The sequence below is a fragment of the Epinephelus moara genome, chromosome 1 (assembly GCF_006386435.1).
Source record: "Epinephelus moara isolate mb chromosome 1, YSFRI_EMoa_1.0, whole genome shotgun sequence".
In the NCBI taxonomy this organism is placed as follows: Eukaryota; Metazoa; Chordata; class Actinopteri; order Perciformes; family Serranidae; genus Epinephelus; species Epinephelus moara.
Genome location: NC_065506.1, coordinates 27,149,308 through 27,165,170, shown reverse-complemented (window position 1 = coordinate 27,165,170; position 15,863 = coordinate 27,149,308). Strand labels below are relative to the sequence as shown.

Sequence of the window (15,863 nt, the reverse complement as noted above, 5' to 3'; positions counted from 1 at the left end):
TCTTTGGAGGATCTGAGATGTTTCCAATACATGTGGTTGGATTAATTTACTTTGTAAGTCTGACACTAAATGGCATGATGATATATTCTAATGATGCGATCGTATAGAGCCACTTCAAGCACAGCAATCAAAATAAATAACACACTCGATCATGAACTAGTAGAGTGAACTGGGACATTATATTAAAAAAAAGCCTTTAATGATGATTTGGTGGTTACAGCATCAATTAAAATGTAAAAGCAAAATTAAAGCCCTCCAAAAAAGAAACAATATAAGTTGAAAACGTGCATAACTGCTAGAGGGCACATAAATACAAAGCATATTGTGCAGGGGAGCTTAATGACAGAAAGATATAGGTCCTTTTGTGGCAACCTATTCCTCCAGTCATAGCATAGCCATTCCTTAGCCACATTTAGAAAATGTCTTTCATGGTTACCTAATGCATCTTGTGACACAGTGACAAGGTTATCCACAACCCATACATCATAACCGCAATGCTGCTTCACACACTTAATAAGAATAAATGTATGCTTGACAGGGCATGTTTTTCTCAAATGTCTTGTCAATTTAGTCTTATCATGTGTGAAAATACAAAAAGGGGAAATCCAAAGTCGTACTGCAACAAGTGTGCATCAAACAGCTGAAGAGAAAATATGTATAATTTCAAATTGGGCCCAAACATGGACGAGTAGACCTTCATTATAGTGAAGTGTTGTTTTAATCAAAATGTGAATAATAAGTTCTTCTTCGATAAAGACCAGATGCCTGTGACCACTCCACAGCTGATGCAAGATGTAGTAATCGACAGGTTCTACAGTGAGACTTTGTCAGTGACAGGAAATTTGGAAAGTGTAGGAGAACTGCAGATATTCAGTCAAAGAGCAGGTGCAGTTTCATGATCACGCTGCACTAAGTAGTCATGGCTATCTCTTTTGAGGTCGTCTGTGGTTGAGGATAATTACTGGATTGATCTCTGTGCTTTATTCCCTTCAGGCTGGCCCAGTTGCACCTATGCATGACCTTTAGATGCTTGCATGAGTTGAACCATAAAATAAATTGCATTGCTAATAAATAAAGCTTGACAGTCATTGCCTTTTCAAAGAGTATATGTTTTCACTGTAGCCCCACTGCACGAGATATATCTAATAAGAGATCAGCGAAGAAAGTGTTTCATCTGATGCACAAAAGTCTCATTATTCAGTATGAAGAGTAAAAAATGGAACGAGTTCATAAACAGGGTGACCAACAGGTCAGTTTCAGAGGTGTTGAAAGATGAGTTAGTAGTGAGTGGTGGCGGAGGTGGTGTCATGCAGATGCCTGTCCCCATCGATGCATTTGAAAAGTGACATCAACATCAACCGTGAAAATGGCTCATTGATGACCAGGGGAGGGCTACGCTGTATTTAAAGGAGAGAACCTGACTCACACGAAAGACTGATCAACAAGTTTGACTTCTTTGCCGCACTGATACAGTACTATTTCAAGAAAAGCTGCCATACTTTTTTCTGGATTTAAGGACAGAAAATCTGGTAAGAATGGCATGACAGTGGATCAGTAGTTGAATATATTGTTGTACAGTTGGATATGATAAAAAAAACCCCACAAAGTATTAAACTGAGAGGCCATGAAATAATTTTCTAACCACTATCTTATTTAATTTGTTTCAGATACTTAACATGTTTTCATTGAAGTACTTGGAAACATTGGTTCTGATTCTCTTCCTCACCAGTTTACATATAGAAGCTAAACCACTGAGGTAAATTCTGTTTTCAGTTTGTGTCTAAACGTCATGACGTCATATCATCATTTTGACTTTGCAGTGAAAATAACTGATTGACAATGAAATTACAATTAATATTTAATTAATAATGGACTTGTTCCTTGTGATATCGTCTATTTCTACAGAAAGAGAAGCATCAGTGAGGTGCAGCTTATGCACAACGTTCGGGAGCACAAACAAGTGGGAGACAGACAGGACTGGCTTCAGGAAAAGTTAAAGGGCATAACTGTTGCCAGTGTCAAACCGCAACATGGACAATCAGGGAACATTAAAAATCTTTTCCCAAATGTAGTTCTTGGACCACACATGCGGAAAGGTTGAATACAACCCAACTGTTATCTTTAATCTTACCAAACAGAGGCCTCATGCAAAGTTTGAGGATGTGGCAGTGAGAAAAATTTTTCTAGCTGTTATTATTTTGTATGTTTATATTTTCATTCTTCATTTTTTTATTCATTCATGTTTTTGTTATTTTCTTTTAATTTATTTCTCATAGGTATGTTAAATATCTAATTCATTTTTAATTTATTTAATTTGTTTACAATATTTTGCAACTATTAAAGGTAGTATCTCAGGCCATATTGAAGAAAAAGATTTCATACACACATTGTTTAAAAAGTTAACTATTACCTCATACTCTCCTGTTCTGACTACAGGTGTCAAAATTAACTATTTTTTAAATAAATGCAATTTAGTGTGTATAGCAACGTGAAAATAAGGACCAACTACTGTAAGCAGCTAGTCTTACATGCACTGTATGTTATTGTTTCACTTGCACATAATGCATCCACTCATGTAATTACTTTTAGGGAGAGAATTATTTTTTTTTTATTCTATTTTTGTCCTGATCAGCACGTCATTTTTGCTTGTACTTTGCTTGAGACTCATAGTTATCGTAGCTGTTTATCCTCAACACTATAAGCCGTCACCTCTTTGTTTTCTTGTCATGAGCTGGAACCTACAAAAGCTCAAGAGAGATGCTTATTGAGTCTAAAATCATCATCCCATCATCTTGCCTTGCATTACAAACAAATAACTTTAGAATTTAATTTACATTTCATATCTGAATCAATACATTGAAATGGCAATAATTTCCACTGTGTTTCCTGATAAATAAGCTAAAGTTCTTCTTATTTTCTCTTATTTTGGTTCTCTGTTACATATTTCAGTTACTTTTTCATCTCTCTGGATCTCTATAAAAAATGTTTGATAAAACAGCAAAGGGTCTGATGATGTGACAGTTGAAACAAATTGATCTAATAAATATTTGCTTTTCTATCCTTTCAACTGTTGCTTCTTATTGTTTGAGGCTGTGTTGCATTAGATTTTTCATGTGGAAATTTGCCCAATAGTTTGATAAATTATGTTTAAATTGTAGTGTAATATTTGACTTTAATTCTCTCTGATGGTGATTTTGCTTAAAAATCAATAATTTGATGCCGATCTTACCAGTTTCCATGTGGTTATCAAAGACAATCAACCCCCCATCCCACCTTGAAATACACTGGGCCCACATTCAGAACTTTGTCCCATCTTACTGCAATACTGTATATAAAGGACCTTTTGATACTGAATTTACTATATCTATTACATATCTTTGGCTTCTTTGCACAGTTTAGGAATTTCCTTTTCAAAGGTTTCTTTAATTTTATAAGCATTTGGGGAGTTTTTTGTCATCTTGTAAGATTTGAGTTGGAACCATCAACACTGTATGTGATATTGGGCTACGCCCTTACAAATAAACCTGATTTTATATCATTTTGTAATCAGCTTATCTCTGTGACTATAGTAGGACTCTGAAACCACACTCTGAACTACTGAACAAAAATTACCAGCACTTTCTATTTCTTTCCAAGTAAACTAATCTTAGTTTTTTTATAAACTACTATTCATCACGTGTATATGTAAAGCAATCACATATGAGTTCTTAAGATTATTTTTCCTTATAATTCGTCATTTGATCCAAAACCCCTTACCTAGTAAGTCATAGGGACATCAACTGTTAAATCTGTTAAGGCATTTTGACCTTCAGCTTCATCTATTCATAACTTGTTGTGTGATTATTTAATTTGTCTAATTTTTCATGTACCTTTGTTCATTTTCTTTTTCCCCGTGGCTGTTTATATCTTTGGTTTTATGTTTACTTCACTCGATGTAATGCCTTTGTATATGCAGAAATTTTAAATAAAGTGAGTTTAAAAAAAGGGAAGTAACTGTCGCACGGAAACGCAACATCTCGCGAGATCTGAGAGAAGCAGGCAGTCAACGCTCGATTCCCTTTTTAGGAAGTAGTAAAATTGGTTCAACCAGCTGTGGAAAACAAATCGACAACCTTCAAGACATTTTTATTTTATAATCCAGATGACTTTTCAGACAAAGCTAATGTAATTAGCAAGTTTAGCAACCGCTAAGCTTGTCGTTTTTAGCTTTGTGTGCGTCAGTACGTCAAGCCATTAACGGTCGTTACGTCGGACGTCAGCTGGGTGAGTGTTTTGAAAGGAGATGGCTGGTTAGCTGGTGAGAGATTGGGATTACACTACAGCGGAAAACGTAGCCATCTAGGTAGATATTTTCCATGTTATTTGACATATCTGCCTCGTATGTAACAGCCGTTAGGTGGGACAACGTCACTAGCCACACAGCTGTCCCAGAAAATTATGCTAATAGTGTTGTATTGTACCGTTAGCAGCGGCAGCTAATAGCTAGCTAGGTATGCTAACGCAGCAAACTAGCTATCCTAATCGTAGGCTGACTCAGCCTGACAGCAACGTTGACAAGATTTGGTTCTGAGATGTTAAAAACTTATCCAGCCATTCAACGTCAACGACAACTGCGATACCCCAGCTTCTTTTACAGTCTAGTCGACAGCACACGTGAAGTCACTGACAAACTATTTTTTTAGCTGACAGTTGCTAACGTTAGCCCGTGGTTTGTTCGGGGCTGATCAGAGGATCTGACTTGTTGATTTCGCCATTAACCAGATTATGAACGGTGAAAGATCCAGACCAGACTCCCCCATGTACGGGTGATGGCAGCACGTCTGCAGTCATATGACAGTAACTCCAGTGACACCGAAAACTGGGAACGAAACGCAACAAGCCGACCTCGCAAACTCTGCAAGCATTCGAGGTGAGCCATGGCAGATATGTAGTGTCACTCACTGTCAGGAGACAGGGCAGGACGGGATTGATGCTGGATTATAGATTAGTCACACATTTGTTACTTGAAACGTGGAATGATAATATGGGATGATGTGGCATTAAAGTAAATATTAGGTGTTGTTTACAGCTGCTTCAAATATCAGATGACAGTCATACGGGGAGATCTGCATCAAGAATAAGGCAGTATGTAAATTTATACAGTGATAAATTTGCCTTGATTTTGCCAAACCAAGTTACCAAGGTAAGAATACCTTTGATATCAGTGGTTGTATAAGGTCAGTGTGGGTAATGTTACAGATTAGTTAACAGAACTGTAATGGCAATATTTGATATCTCTAACATTGGTATAACACATTCCTTGTTCATTGAATGGCCGGGTATTAAATTCACTGGATTCACATGAGTTATTTTATTGACATGTTGTGTATCGGGTTAGTTTATATAAGGTTAACTTCATATGGACACGCCCTGTGATTTATTCACAATACCCAAACCTACCCATGAGAATGAAGGCATCATGACACAGGCAATTCTGTGATATCCATCCATCAATTTTCATCCGTTTATCCGGGGCCGGGTCATGGGGGCAGACGTCCCTTCTCCTGGGGGACCCCAAGGTGTTCCCGGGCCACATGAGTTATGTAATCCCTCCAGCGTGTTCTGGGTCAACCCCGGGGCCTCCTACCAGTGGGACGTGCCCAGAACACCTCTAATGGGAGGGGCCCAGGGGGCATCCTAATCAGGTGCCAGAACCACCTCAGCTGACCCCTTTCGATGCGAAGGAGCAGCGCCCCTACTCCGAGCTCCCTCCGGATGTCTCTGCTCCTCACCCTGTCTTTAAGGCTGAGCCCAGCCGCCCACGGAGGGAACTAATTTCAGCAGCTTGCATCCGCGATCTCGTTCTTTCAGTCACTGCACAGAGCTCATGACAGTAGGTGAGGGTTGGGATGTAATTCTGTGATGTGAAGATGATTATCTATAATATGTTATGATATATGTGTAAGTAACTGATGAGATAACAATTCTCCAAAATGGAAGTTTAGTTTTTCAAAAGCATCAAATGATTATGTGTTGACTTAAGCGTAAGTGGCTTTAGGTATGACACACAGTTACAGCAGATATCAACCAATGTGCAAAATACATCATGTATGTATACATGTTCCACTTTCTCTTAGTCATAGCCAAGACCACCACATGTACCCTTAGTGTTGTTAAGGTAAGATAAAACGTTAACAATTGGTACGATTTGGTATCAAAATGAAATCAAATTAAAATGAAATTCAGTTAACCTGAACAACAAAGTTCATTTAGGTGTTCAAAGTATTTCTCTCCACTCCTGTTAACTAAAGTTAAAACCTAATCTATTTTATGGCATCGGTTCCTCCTTCCTGCCCTGTGAGCTCATTTTCCTTTAGCGTTCTAGTTTTGTTTGTTTTGGGGTTTTTTTACACTGGAGGAACAATAGAAAGGCGGATATGATGGCAGAACAGAATAGGCAGGAAGAGCTGAGACTTGTCGGTTTGGTCTCAGTGCAAAGGGGGATGTACCCTGTACTTGTCATGTTTGCTTGTGGTCAGCGGGTGGATTTGTACTGACTGCACATTATTACCCTGCAGCTGTGCCTGTCACCTCCGCCTTTTCTCCCCTTTATGAAATCAATAGCTTGTATTCTGATGTTTTTTCTGTCAGTAAGCAGATTTGACCTGTCAGAAACAAATCTAAAATGAAGAGTTACATAGTGTCGTCTGGTACTTTTGCAGTGTTTTTATACTTGACTCTATGTGTACGTCTTTCTGTAACTTTGATTACAAGGTTTGGTTACAAACCTCTTGTGTGATTCAAAGCTCAGGCATCTCTGATATTTGTTTTATGTCAGACATTAAAGGTGAAAGTAAAACGCCTTGGCTCCTCTGGCCTTGAGAAAGAAAGAGAGGAATGTTAAGTATGCTTTTGTTTTGAAAAGCAGAAGTCAGGCCCGAGCATCTCGAGTGGAGGCAGAACAGAGGAAGATGAGCATGCATGGTGCCAGTGGAGGCTGTGACCGCTCACGTGACCGCCGCCGCTCCAGTGATCGCTCCAGGGACTCCTCGCATGAGAGAGAAGGCCAGCTCACCCCTTGCATTCGCAACGTCACCTCACCCACCCGCCAACACAACAGTGGTGAGTGTGCATGGAAAGAATAGAGGGCTTATATGGATATCATGTTAGAGGCGTACGGCTCTTGGCAGCTACTGTCGAGAACAGCTGACTGCATTTATCAACTCGCAGCTCAGAGATGGTTTATATCTCTGCCGTTTTTGGTTGTAAATGGATCAAGTCAGTTGTCTGGGTAGGAGACGCATGTTCTGAGGAGGGTCCTTTTCAGTCTGGTTGTTTTAGATTAGTTATTACTAGCAGTGGATGCCTAAGATGGTAACAAATCTGGTATCGCATAATACAAAACCTACAAATCAAGCTGCAAAATGATAGAAAATGCATTGTATCATTGTTCTGCCTGTCTGTGTGCAGACCGTGAACGAGATGGTGGCCCATCATCGAGGCCCAGTAGCCCACGGCCTCAGAGAGTCTCTCCCAGCGGCTCCAGCAGCAGCGGGGTGGTGAGCAGTCGCAACAGCAGCCTGTCCAGTACTGAAGGCACCTTCAAGAGCTTGGGAGTCGGAGAAATGGTTTTTGTCTACGAGAATCCCAAGGAGGGAGGAGTGGGCGCCACTGTGGGAAACCGAAACATTAGGACCTCAGAAAGAGTCACTCTGATTGTTGACAACACACGCTTTGTAGTAGATCCTTCCATCTTCACTGCGCAACCCAACACCATGTTGGGCAGGTACAGTATACCTTCACCCTCATTATTATCTGTCATTACTCATTAATAACTGAAAGTATTTTACTAATTAGCACTGTATAAATTCAATGTAGGTATAAAAGTGCTTTGGACATGTTGGGTTTTCATTGTCTGTGATTCAGAGAATAAACCAGAGTGTCTTTATTTCAGAATGTTTGGATCTGGAAGAGAACATAATTTCACCCGGCCCAACGAGAAGGGGGAGTACGAGGTGGCCGAGGGAATTAGCTCAACAGTTTTCCGAGCAATTCTGGTCAGTCCCTTTCTAACGTTTTCTGTGTTTAAATCAAGAATGGTAGACTTAAAACGAAAGACCTCACTGGACAATACCCTATAGTTTTAAACTCGACATTTAGTGTTATGCATACATGCAACCTGTTAACAGCATCAAAGCAGGTTAAATCAAAGATGGTAGTAAAACCTCACATCTCGTTTTACTGGCTTACTGTGTGTTACTCTCAGCCTACTGAGGACCCATCTTGTTATAGTTAAACAGATTTAGTAATGAACGAGTTCAGCAGCCTGTAAAGTCTAAAGTGTGGAGCTCTGAATCTTCTATTGGTGCCAAAATGCTTTGCCAAAGAAAGATACTGTTACAGAGGGGTTTTTTTCTTATTTTTAAAGCTTTGAGTGTTTAAGTTTGGGCACTTGATTATTTCATGTTATAATGTGAGTTAATGGATTAATACAGCGTTTGAAATGACTGCTTTCTGTGTGATTTCTGTCTAATTGACAGGATTACTACAAATCTGGGATAATCCGCTGTCCTGATGGAATCTCCATCCCTGAGTTGCGGGAGGCGTGTGACTATCTATGCATCTCCTTTGACTACAGCACCATCAAATGCAGAGACCTCAGTGAGTATTCTCTCTTGGGCACTGAAGCTATTAACTCTACGGGTACACATTAACGGTGGCAGTTTGAGTCAGCGCGAAGAAGAGACTGCTTTTACTGTTACAGTCTTACACAACACAAAACATGTCAAGCAGCAAATAAAGCGTTTAATCACAAACTTATTATATTGTACGTATTATTTATGGCTTCTTAAGCTTAACTCACTCATTGTGTAGAGTTCTGTGAGTCAGAATTAAACAGTTTACATCCTCTAACTAATTAATCTCCTTTGTTATCAGGTGCCCTGATGCATGAGCTGTCCAATGATGGAGCTCGGCGGCAATTTGAGTTTTACCTGGAGGAAATGGTTCTGCCTTTGATGGTGGCCAGTGCCCAGAGCGGAGAGAGGGAGTGTCACATTGTAGTCCTTACTGATGACGATGTGGTCGACTGGGATGAAGAATATCCACCACAAATGGGAGAAGAGTATTCACAGAGTGAGTAGTACACACTGATACAAAATACAAACGCACAGGTCTGCAGATGTGCAGATGTATGATTTAGTGTTGTTCTGGTTGTCTTCGCAGTCATCTACAGCACCAAGCTGTACAGATTTTTCAAGTACATTGAGAACCGAGATGTTGCCAAATCAGTTCTAAAGGAGAGAGGATTAAAGAAAATAAGACTGGGCATCGAAGGTAAGTTTAACTCTCAAATAATCAAGCAACTTTTATCTCCTTTTTATCAACTTTTATCTCCCTTGTCAGTGGAGCCAGGCAAGTTACAGTTTGAAGTGCTGACAGCAAAACTTCAGACACAGAAATCAAGCCAGAGGTTAAATAATACCACATTGAAAGTTGTGCTAATTTTGGGCAGCGAGGCTCTCATGAGACGGCTATCATCTAGAAAACAAAGTGATAAAGACAAAGGGAAAATTCATGTCAGATCTTTTAGTTTGTTGCAGATTGGATATGGAAGGAAAGTTTTGAATATGCATTGAAAGACTTTGTTGGTTGTATATCTGTCTCAAATGAATAAAAGGCACAGTGATATAAAAAACCTCAAACATTCAAATTAATGGTATGGTGGCTGACTGAGAACAAAAGAAGCACAAAGTATAAAAGCCAGCAACAAAGAAACAGTTGAAGAAGGATAGGGAAGACATCCGACGACAAGAAGAAGGGATGCTTTTTATATTACTGAGAACAATGTCTGCTAAGATGGAAGCTCGTTTGAAATGATTTGTTTGATGGTTTGATTGGTTTTAGCAGGCTACTTGTGCTCGCTATTATCAACAGAGTCAGACAAAACATCTGTGCAGGCATGAGACACAACAAATTAGTTCAGTGTATTGCAATATTGAAGGCATAGAGTTTTCAAGAACATCGAAAGCAGTTTACCACTTCTTTGGTCTGGCTCTGCCTCTGTTTGATGTGTGTGTTTGTGTGTCATACTAATGGACAAAATGTCTAGGAAAAGGCTTTTAATGTTTGTAGTTGGATATTCCCACAACTGTTTCTGCTGCTGCTTCACTTAACCAATTTATGATGTGAAACTGATCAGTTAATGAAGTGTTTCACTGCAGGAAAGATGGTGTTTTTGTGAGACAAGGCTGTCTGTGCAGTTAAAAGACACGACTACTTTCGAAACTGGTGCTTTATGACCAGAGAAAACGGAGGGAAAGGGCTGTGGCATATGCTTTTGCACAAGAGATAGAACACCTCCAACTACCAGAATGTCACACCGGACCATTAACCATTCCAACTGGTGGCGGTGTTAAGCGAATTTCCCATCCAAAAACAATACCGCAGCTGGCTGCTAACGAAAAATCTCATGTTATTGTTAAACAGTTAGCTGTGATATGTTTCTGGAGACATTTTAGGCACAAACAGACAACACAGTAACAGAATCTTTGTTCATATTTGATCAGCACTGCTTTGTTTTATTGTTTTGATTGAAGTTGTTGCAGCCTCTGTTTTTTTTAATACAGAAAACAGTGTAGCACCCACTTCCTGTTCACAAGCTTGTAATATAGCTAAACAATGCACTAAAATATGTTTTTGAAAACATGTTAGGAAAGAAATACACAATACGGTAACAGAATTTTTGTTTAGATTTGATCAACACTGCTTAGTTTTCCAGTTTGATTTGAGTTTGAGAGAGAGGGAGGAGTGAAAGTATAATCTGTAGTTTAAGCAACAGCCATAAGCAAATTCTGGGTAAATCCCATTTGATTTGAGCTGAGAGATGAGCAGGGAGATCTGGGTGCTGGCATGATGGAGGGAAGTTCACCACATTGTGCTTAAACATACTATCCACATTGTTATGATACAAAGCTGGTCACCAAAGTATCCGTTTAGCAAAAACAAGGCAAAAAATTTCCAAAGTTAACTGGTTAAAAAGTTAATTTTCTTTGGTTTGGGGTTGGATGTTTTCATCATCTACTGGATACCAGGACAGTATCCTGCCTTATCCAGGTATTTCACTAACTTGAAACCAAAATTAAAGGACTACAGGTCCTTTAAAAAAGTCTTCAAATGCCTTAAATTCAATGTTACAATAGTAATTAAATAGTCTTTAATTTGAATTTGTGAGGTCTTAACTATTATAAGCATTTTATCTAATTTCACTTATCCATTTTTTATTTCTTTTTGTGAAAACGAGTGAAGCCTCTCTATGTAAAGGTCCACATTTCTAATGTTACAAATCTTTAAAAACTATAATACTGTCATTTTACTTCATTCTTGTACTTACCTGTTGGCAGAATGTAGACTGACTTATGTCACTCTAATAACCGTATTCCCACGTAACACTTACCTCTGCACAAGACCACATATATACCACTTGCCTGCAATGCAATGCTTATCTGCGATGCTTAAATAAGTAAAACATGATTTGTCCAAACATCTGTCCTAAATTTGGTCATAAGATGTCTTGAACAGGAAAAAGCATAAAATGTAACTGTCTGATACCTGTATTCACTGATAAATCCAGCATTTAAAGCATAGTTATAGTGGAAATATATATATATATCAGAGATACTTCAAAGTACTAAAACATCATTAGTGTGTTGAACACTTGGCCAAATGGTTGAAAAGCTCTCGTCTCATCATTCTCTTGTTTTGTATTCTGGCTGAAAAGAGCTCGTTAACAAAAACCTAGCTAATGATTTGTCCACACTGTTCCTCTGGCAGGCTACCCTACATATAAAGAGAAAGTCAAAAAACGACCAGGAGGTCGTCCAGAGGTCATTTACAACTACGTCCAGAGGCCCTTCATCCGCATGTCCTGGGAAAAGGAAGAGGGTAAAAGCCGCCATGTGGACTTCCAGTGCGTCAAGTCCAAGTCCATCACAAACCTGGCGGCTGCAGCAGCAGACATCCCCCAGGACCAGCTGGTGGTGATGCACCCTGGCCCCCAAGTGGATGAACTTGACATCCTCCCTAATCACCCACCTAGTGGGAATCACTACAGCAACAACTACAGCAACGAGCCTGACCCTGATGCACCTTCACCTGCTGTCTGAGGACACACTGGTCCTCTTTCAATGCCTCTGCCCCTCTCCTACTCCTCTAGTCCTTCTCCCAGCATGCTGCAGCATGGAGCGCCAGGGGCACCATAACCATATTGCCTTGACACCTCCTTTGCAGCCTTAGAGCCTCAAGAACCTGGTTGACTGTAGAAAAAGAAACTCGAGGGACATAAGACTGGTGAAAGGAAGAGTTCACTCTTATTTTAATTTTGTTTTTTACTTGACCAAAGGCATTTATTTTTCTGTTTGGGGGAAAAAAGAATTAGTAAAACACTTATTATTATTATTATTATTAACATTATTATTTACAATGTTATCGTACCTTAATTTGACGGGTTTGGCTGAGCACTCTTGTGGTGTCACTGTTTTCTCACAGGTTTTATTTCACTGATCATTTTGATTTTGATTCTCTTGGGTGGCCTAACAACTAAATGTGCTTTGGGGGGAAGAATACAAGACTTGATATGGAGAAAACATGACTTTCTGGTCATGGAGAAAATCAGTTATCACCGCATCGTGTCATGATCTCCAGTTGAACTCCTTTCGGATGTCTTTGAATCTTGTAATTGGGTATGTAGTCATTGGCTGGATCTGATATGTGATGTTATGCTCCTCCCGCAGCCAAGATATTAAGCAGAGCACAGGCTGTTGTGGTCAGAATCTTTTTGTGCAAAGCTTGAAATTGTTGTTAAAAAATAAAACTTAAAATCATCAAATAAAGACATCAAAATAACGTTTTTTTTGTATATTTAATCCTTAATTTTAAAATTTGGTGATAGTTTTAATAACACACAGGAGTGATCGCTCTGATGTGATGAATAAAACAAAGTGAGTGAACACTGATGTTCACTGAAGAGGGACGTCTTACACAAGATGGATCCGGAGCTTTCACAATTATGTTAGTACAATGAATAAAACATCAAGAAATACAGAATGAATATTTGAACAGGTGCTTAAATAATACAAGAATAAACCAGAGAGGCTTTTGTCAGCACTGTGCCCAGACGTTTTAGGGGCAGGAGCTCAAGTGAACGAGGGCACCCCACTGATACCTGTTTCAAAATTTAATTTACTTACATATTTATTTATTTTGATACCCATACACTCATGCAGTAGTGATTTAATTTCGCAGCAGTGACAAAACGATCATTGCCTGACTGGCTGTCACCAGTGAAAGCAGGTCGGAGACATGGATGCTGCCCTGCGGGGAGAGTCACTCTTATGTAAACCAACAGGCATGTAAACACAACTGGCAATAGCTCATGATACATGGACATGACCTCGATAAGTTGATAACATAATTATTGTGACAGGCCCGCTAAAATACAAAATTAAAAAATGAAATAGAAAAAAATGTCTTGCAACAAGGGGCACTTATCGAGTCAAAGGGCAGGTGCTCAAGCACCACCTGGTCTGTCTGTGCATGTGCCTGTTTTTGCCCTCACTATAGCCTTATCGTAAGTTGAACAAATCAGGACAGGCTACAGCGAAATGACTGCACAGGGAAATGTACAGAGGATCCTCACGTAAAGAAAGACTCTTTTAGTTCTGAATCATTTTCCTCCTTTAACTCTTATTTTTTATGGCAGATATCAGCATGTCTTGTAGCAGTCAATCTCAGAGTCTTAGAGCACTTTCTTATGTTACCAGAACACCTTTCAAAGTTTGATGATTGACTTAGTTGTCATATTGTCAGACATATGGCCCTGTGAGAGGAGCAGAGCTGTCAGCTGTCAGTAGGATCAGGTGTTGAGGGAAGTCAGTGGTCAGACCTGCTGATTCAATGAAAACATTTGCCTCCCCCTTTGAGCCTCCTCCTGCCATTCTCGGCTTTATCATCCTCTGCTGCAGGTATGAAGGCAGGTTTCTTATGATGAGGGCATTCCAGGTATGTCAGACATGTAGGACACCTAATCTATAATCATACCAGGTTCAAGTGTTGAACACCTACAGCTCATCCTGCAGACTGAGGCATAGAGCAGTCCAGTGCTTCAAAAACATTCTCTCCGTCCTGACATGATGTTGTGACCTTCTGCAGTGGTGTAGTGGTATTTGATGAGGTAGGTGTACTGCTAGGTAGATAGGTAGGTTACTGATGAGGAAGTGGGCATACTCTTCTATATATTACAATGGCGTTTTAGCTGATAGGTGGGTATACTGTAACTGGAAAGAAAAAGAAGTGGGCATACCCCGTATACCCGAGTATACCCTCCACTACACCACTGACCTTCTGCATTGTTGAGTACTCCTGTGCTTGGTTGCCTTGTTCCTTCTTCCTGGTCATATTCTCCACCCTTTCACACCAGCGCCTGCCCTCATATCATCTGGAACTCCAGGCACCGATTTCCCTTCTTCACCTGCAACAAGACGAGGCTGTAACGTGTGCGACGTGTTATGTGTCGCAATAAGCAAATAAGAAAAGGTTGTTTGCTTGTCACCTGGCATCAGTACGGTGGCCATGTTGTGTAAGGAGGCAGCAGGATGATGGTAACCGCTCTCAGGTCTGTCAGCTGAAGGACTGTTTTGTTGAATGAAAAAGTAGAAGAGTGAGGAAAGAGGCCTGGCTGTAAATAATGTAACCTAGTTGTCACACAGTGGCTTTGCAGATATCCTGCATCTATTCTGCTCTTCTTAGCCAGCAGCCACTGATGGCAATTTGTGTAGCCATGCTAGCAGTCTGTCAGTCGGTCGGTCCACCAATTTGGTCCAGGTATCTTGACAACTCTTGGATGGGCTCATATAAAATTTTGGCATTTATATTTAGTCAAACATCCACATGATTGATTGGCCCAAAATTAGGTACAGATGGTTTTCACCTGATGTATTCCAATGACCTTTGTGATCCTCTAGTTTCCTCCAACACCACCAGCAGGTCAGAATGCTCTCTTATCAAATATCTCAACATCCACTAAATGGATTGGCACCTAACTTGGTACCAATTAGTGATGGGCGAAAACCAATGAATGGTTCTTTTTGGATAACTCATTTTAGTACCAGGTCAGCCCGGGTCAGGAACTGCTTTTGGGGGCAGCTGTGGTTCAGAGGTAGAGTGGGTCGTCAACTTATCGGAAGATTAGGGGATCAATCCCTGGCTCCTCCGGTTAAAGTATCTTTGAGCAAGATATTGAACCCCAAGTTGCTCCCGATGACTGTTCCTTCACTGTGTGAGTTTGTTAAGGAGGCACCTTGTATGGTAGCCTTGGCCACCAGTGTGTGAATGGGTGAATGTGACTCATGGTGTAAAAGGCACTTTGAGTGGTCAAAGGACTAGAAAAGCCCTATCCATTGCAGGTCCATTTATGTCCAAATGACCCACAAAACCAATGAAACTTTCACCAGTCTCGGTTGTTTTTTGTGTTTTAGTGCTAATTAGCAAATGTTAGCATGCTAACAAGCTAAACCAACATGGTGAACATTAAACCTGCTGAACATCAACATGCTAGCATTGTCTTTGTAAGCATGTTAGCATGGTGATGTGAGCATTTAGTTTACAGCCTCACAGAGCCGCTAACGTGACTAGACTCTTATTAAACTACTAAATATACATTTAATAAAATACAATAAAAACATACTACAACACCTAAAATAATACAAGTAATATAAACCTGGATAGCAGTCTAATGCCTAATAATAACAATAATCCTAGAAAGAATATGATACAACAGGATAATACAACATGATGTTGCATTGTAAGCAAGAAAAGGGCAGGTTCAC

The 15,863-nt window shown here is 39.9% G+C and overlaps 1 protein-coding gene across 7 annotated transcripts; it reads left to right on the top strand.

Annotated features, from left to right (window-relative positions):
- The first annotated feature begins 4,035 nt into the window (after positions 1-4,035).
- Positions 4,036-12,882, top strand: btbd10b (BTB (POZ) domain containing 10b). Of its 7 annotated transcripts, none has more exons than XM_050046518.1 (9): positions 4,036-4,263; positions 4,762-4,909; positions 6,905-7,101; positions 7,450-7,765; positions 7,934-8,036; positions 8,520-8,640; positions 8,917-9,114; positions 9,205-9,315; positions 11,812-12,882. In XM_050046518.1, the coding sequence occupies exons 2-9, from the start codon at positions 4,809-4,811 to the stop codon at positions 12,141-12,143; spliced, it is 1,479 nt and encodes a 492-aa protein (XP_049902475.1). In that variant the 5' UTR covers positions 4,036-4,263; positions 4,762-4,808; the 3' UTR covers positions 12,144-12,882. The 7 variants fall into 7 exon arrangements, with proteins under 7 accessions (XP_049902475.1, XP_049902489.1, XP_049902500.1 ...); XM_050046532.1 differs by having other exon boundaries at positions 4,037-4,263; positions 6,908-7,101; XM_050046524.1 differs by having other exon boundaries at positions 4,245-4,342.
- Positions 12,883-15,863: the final 2,981 nt, after the last annotated feature.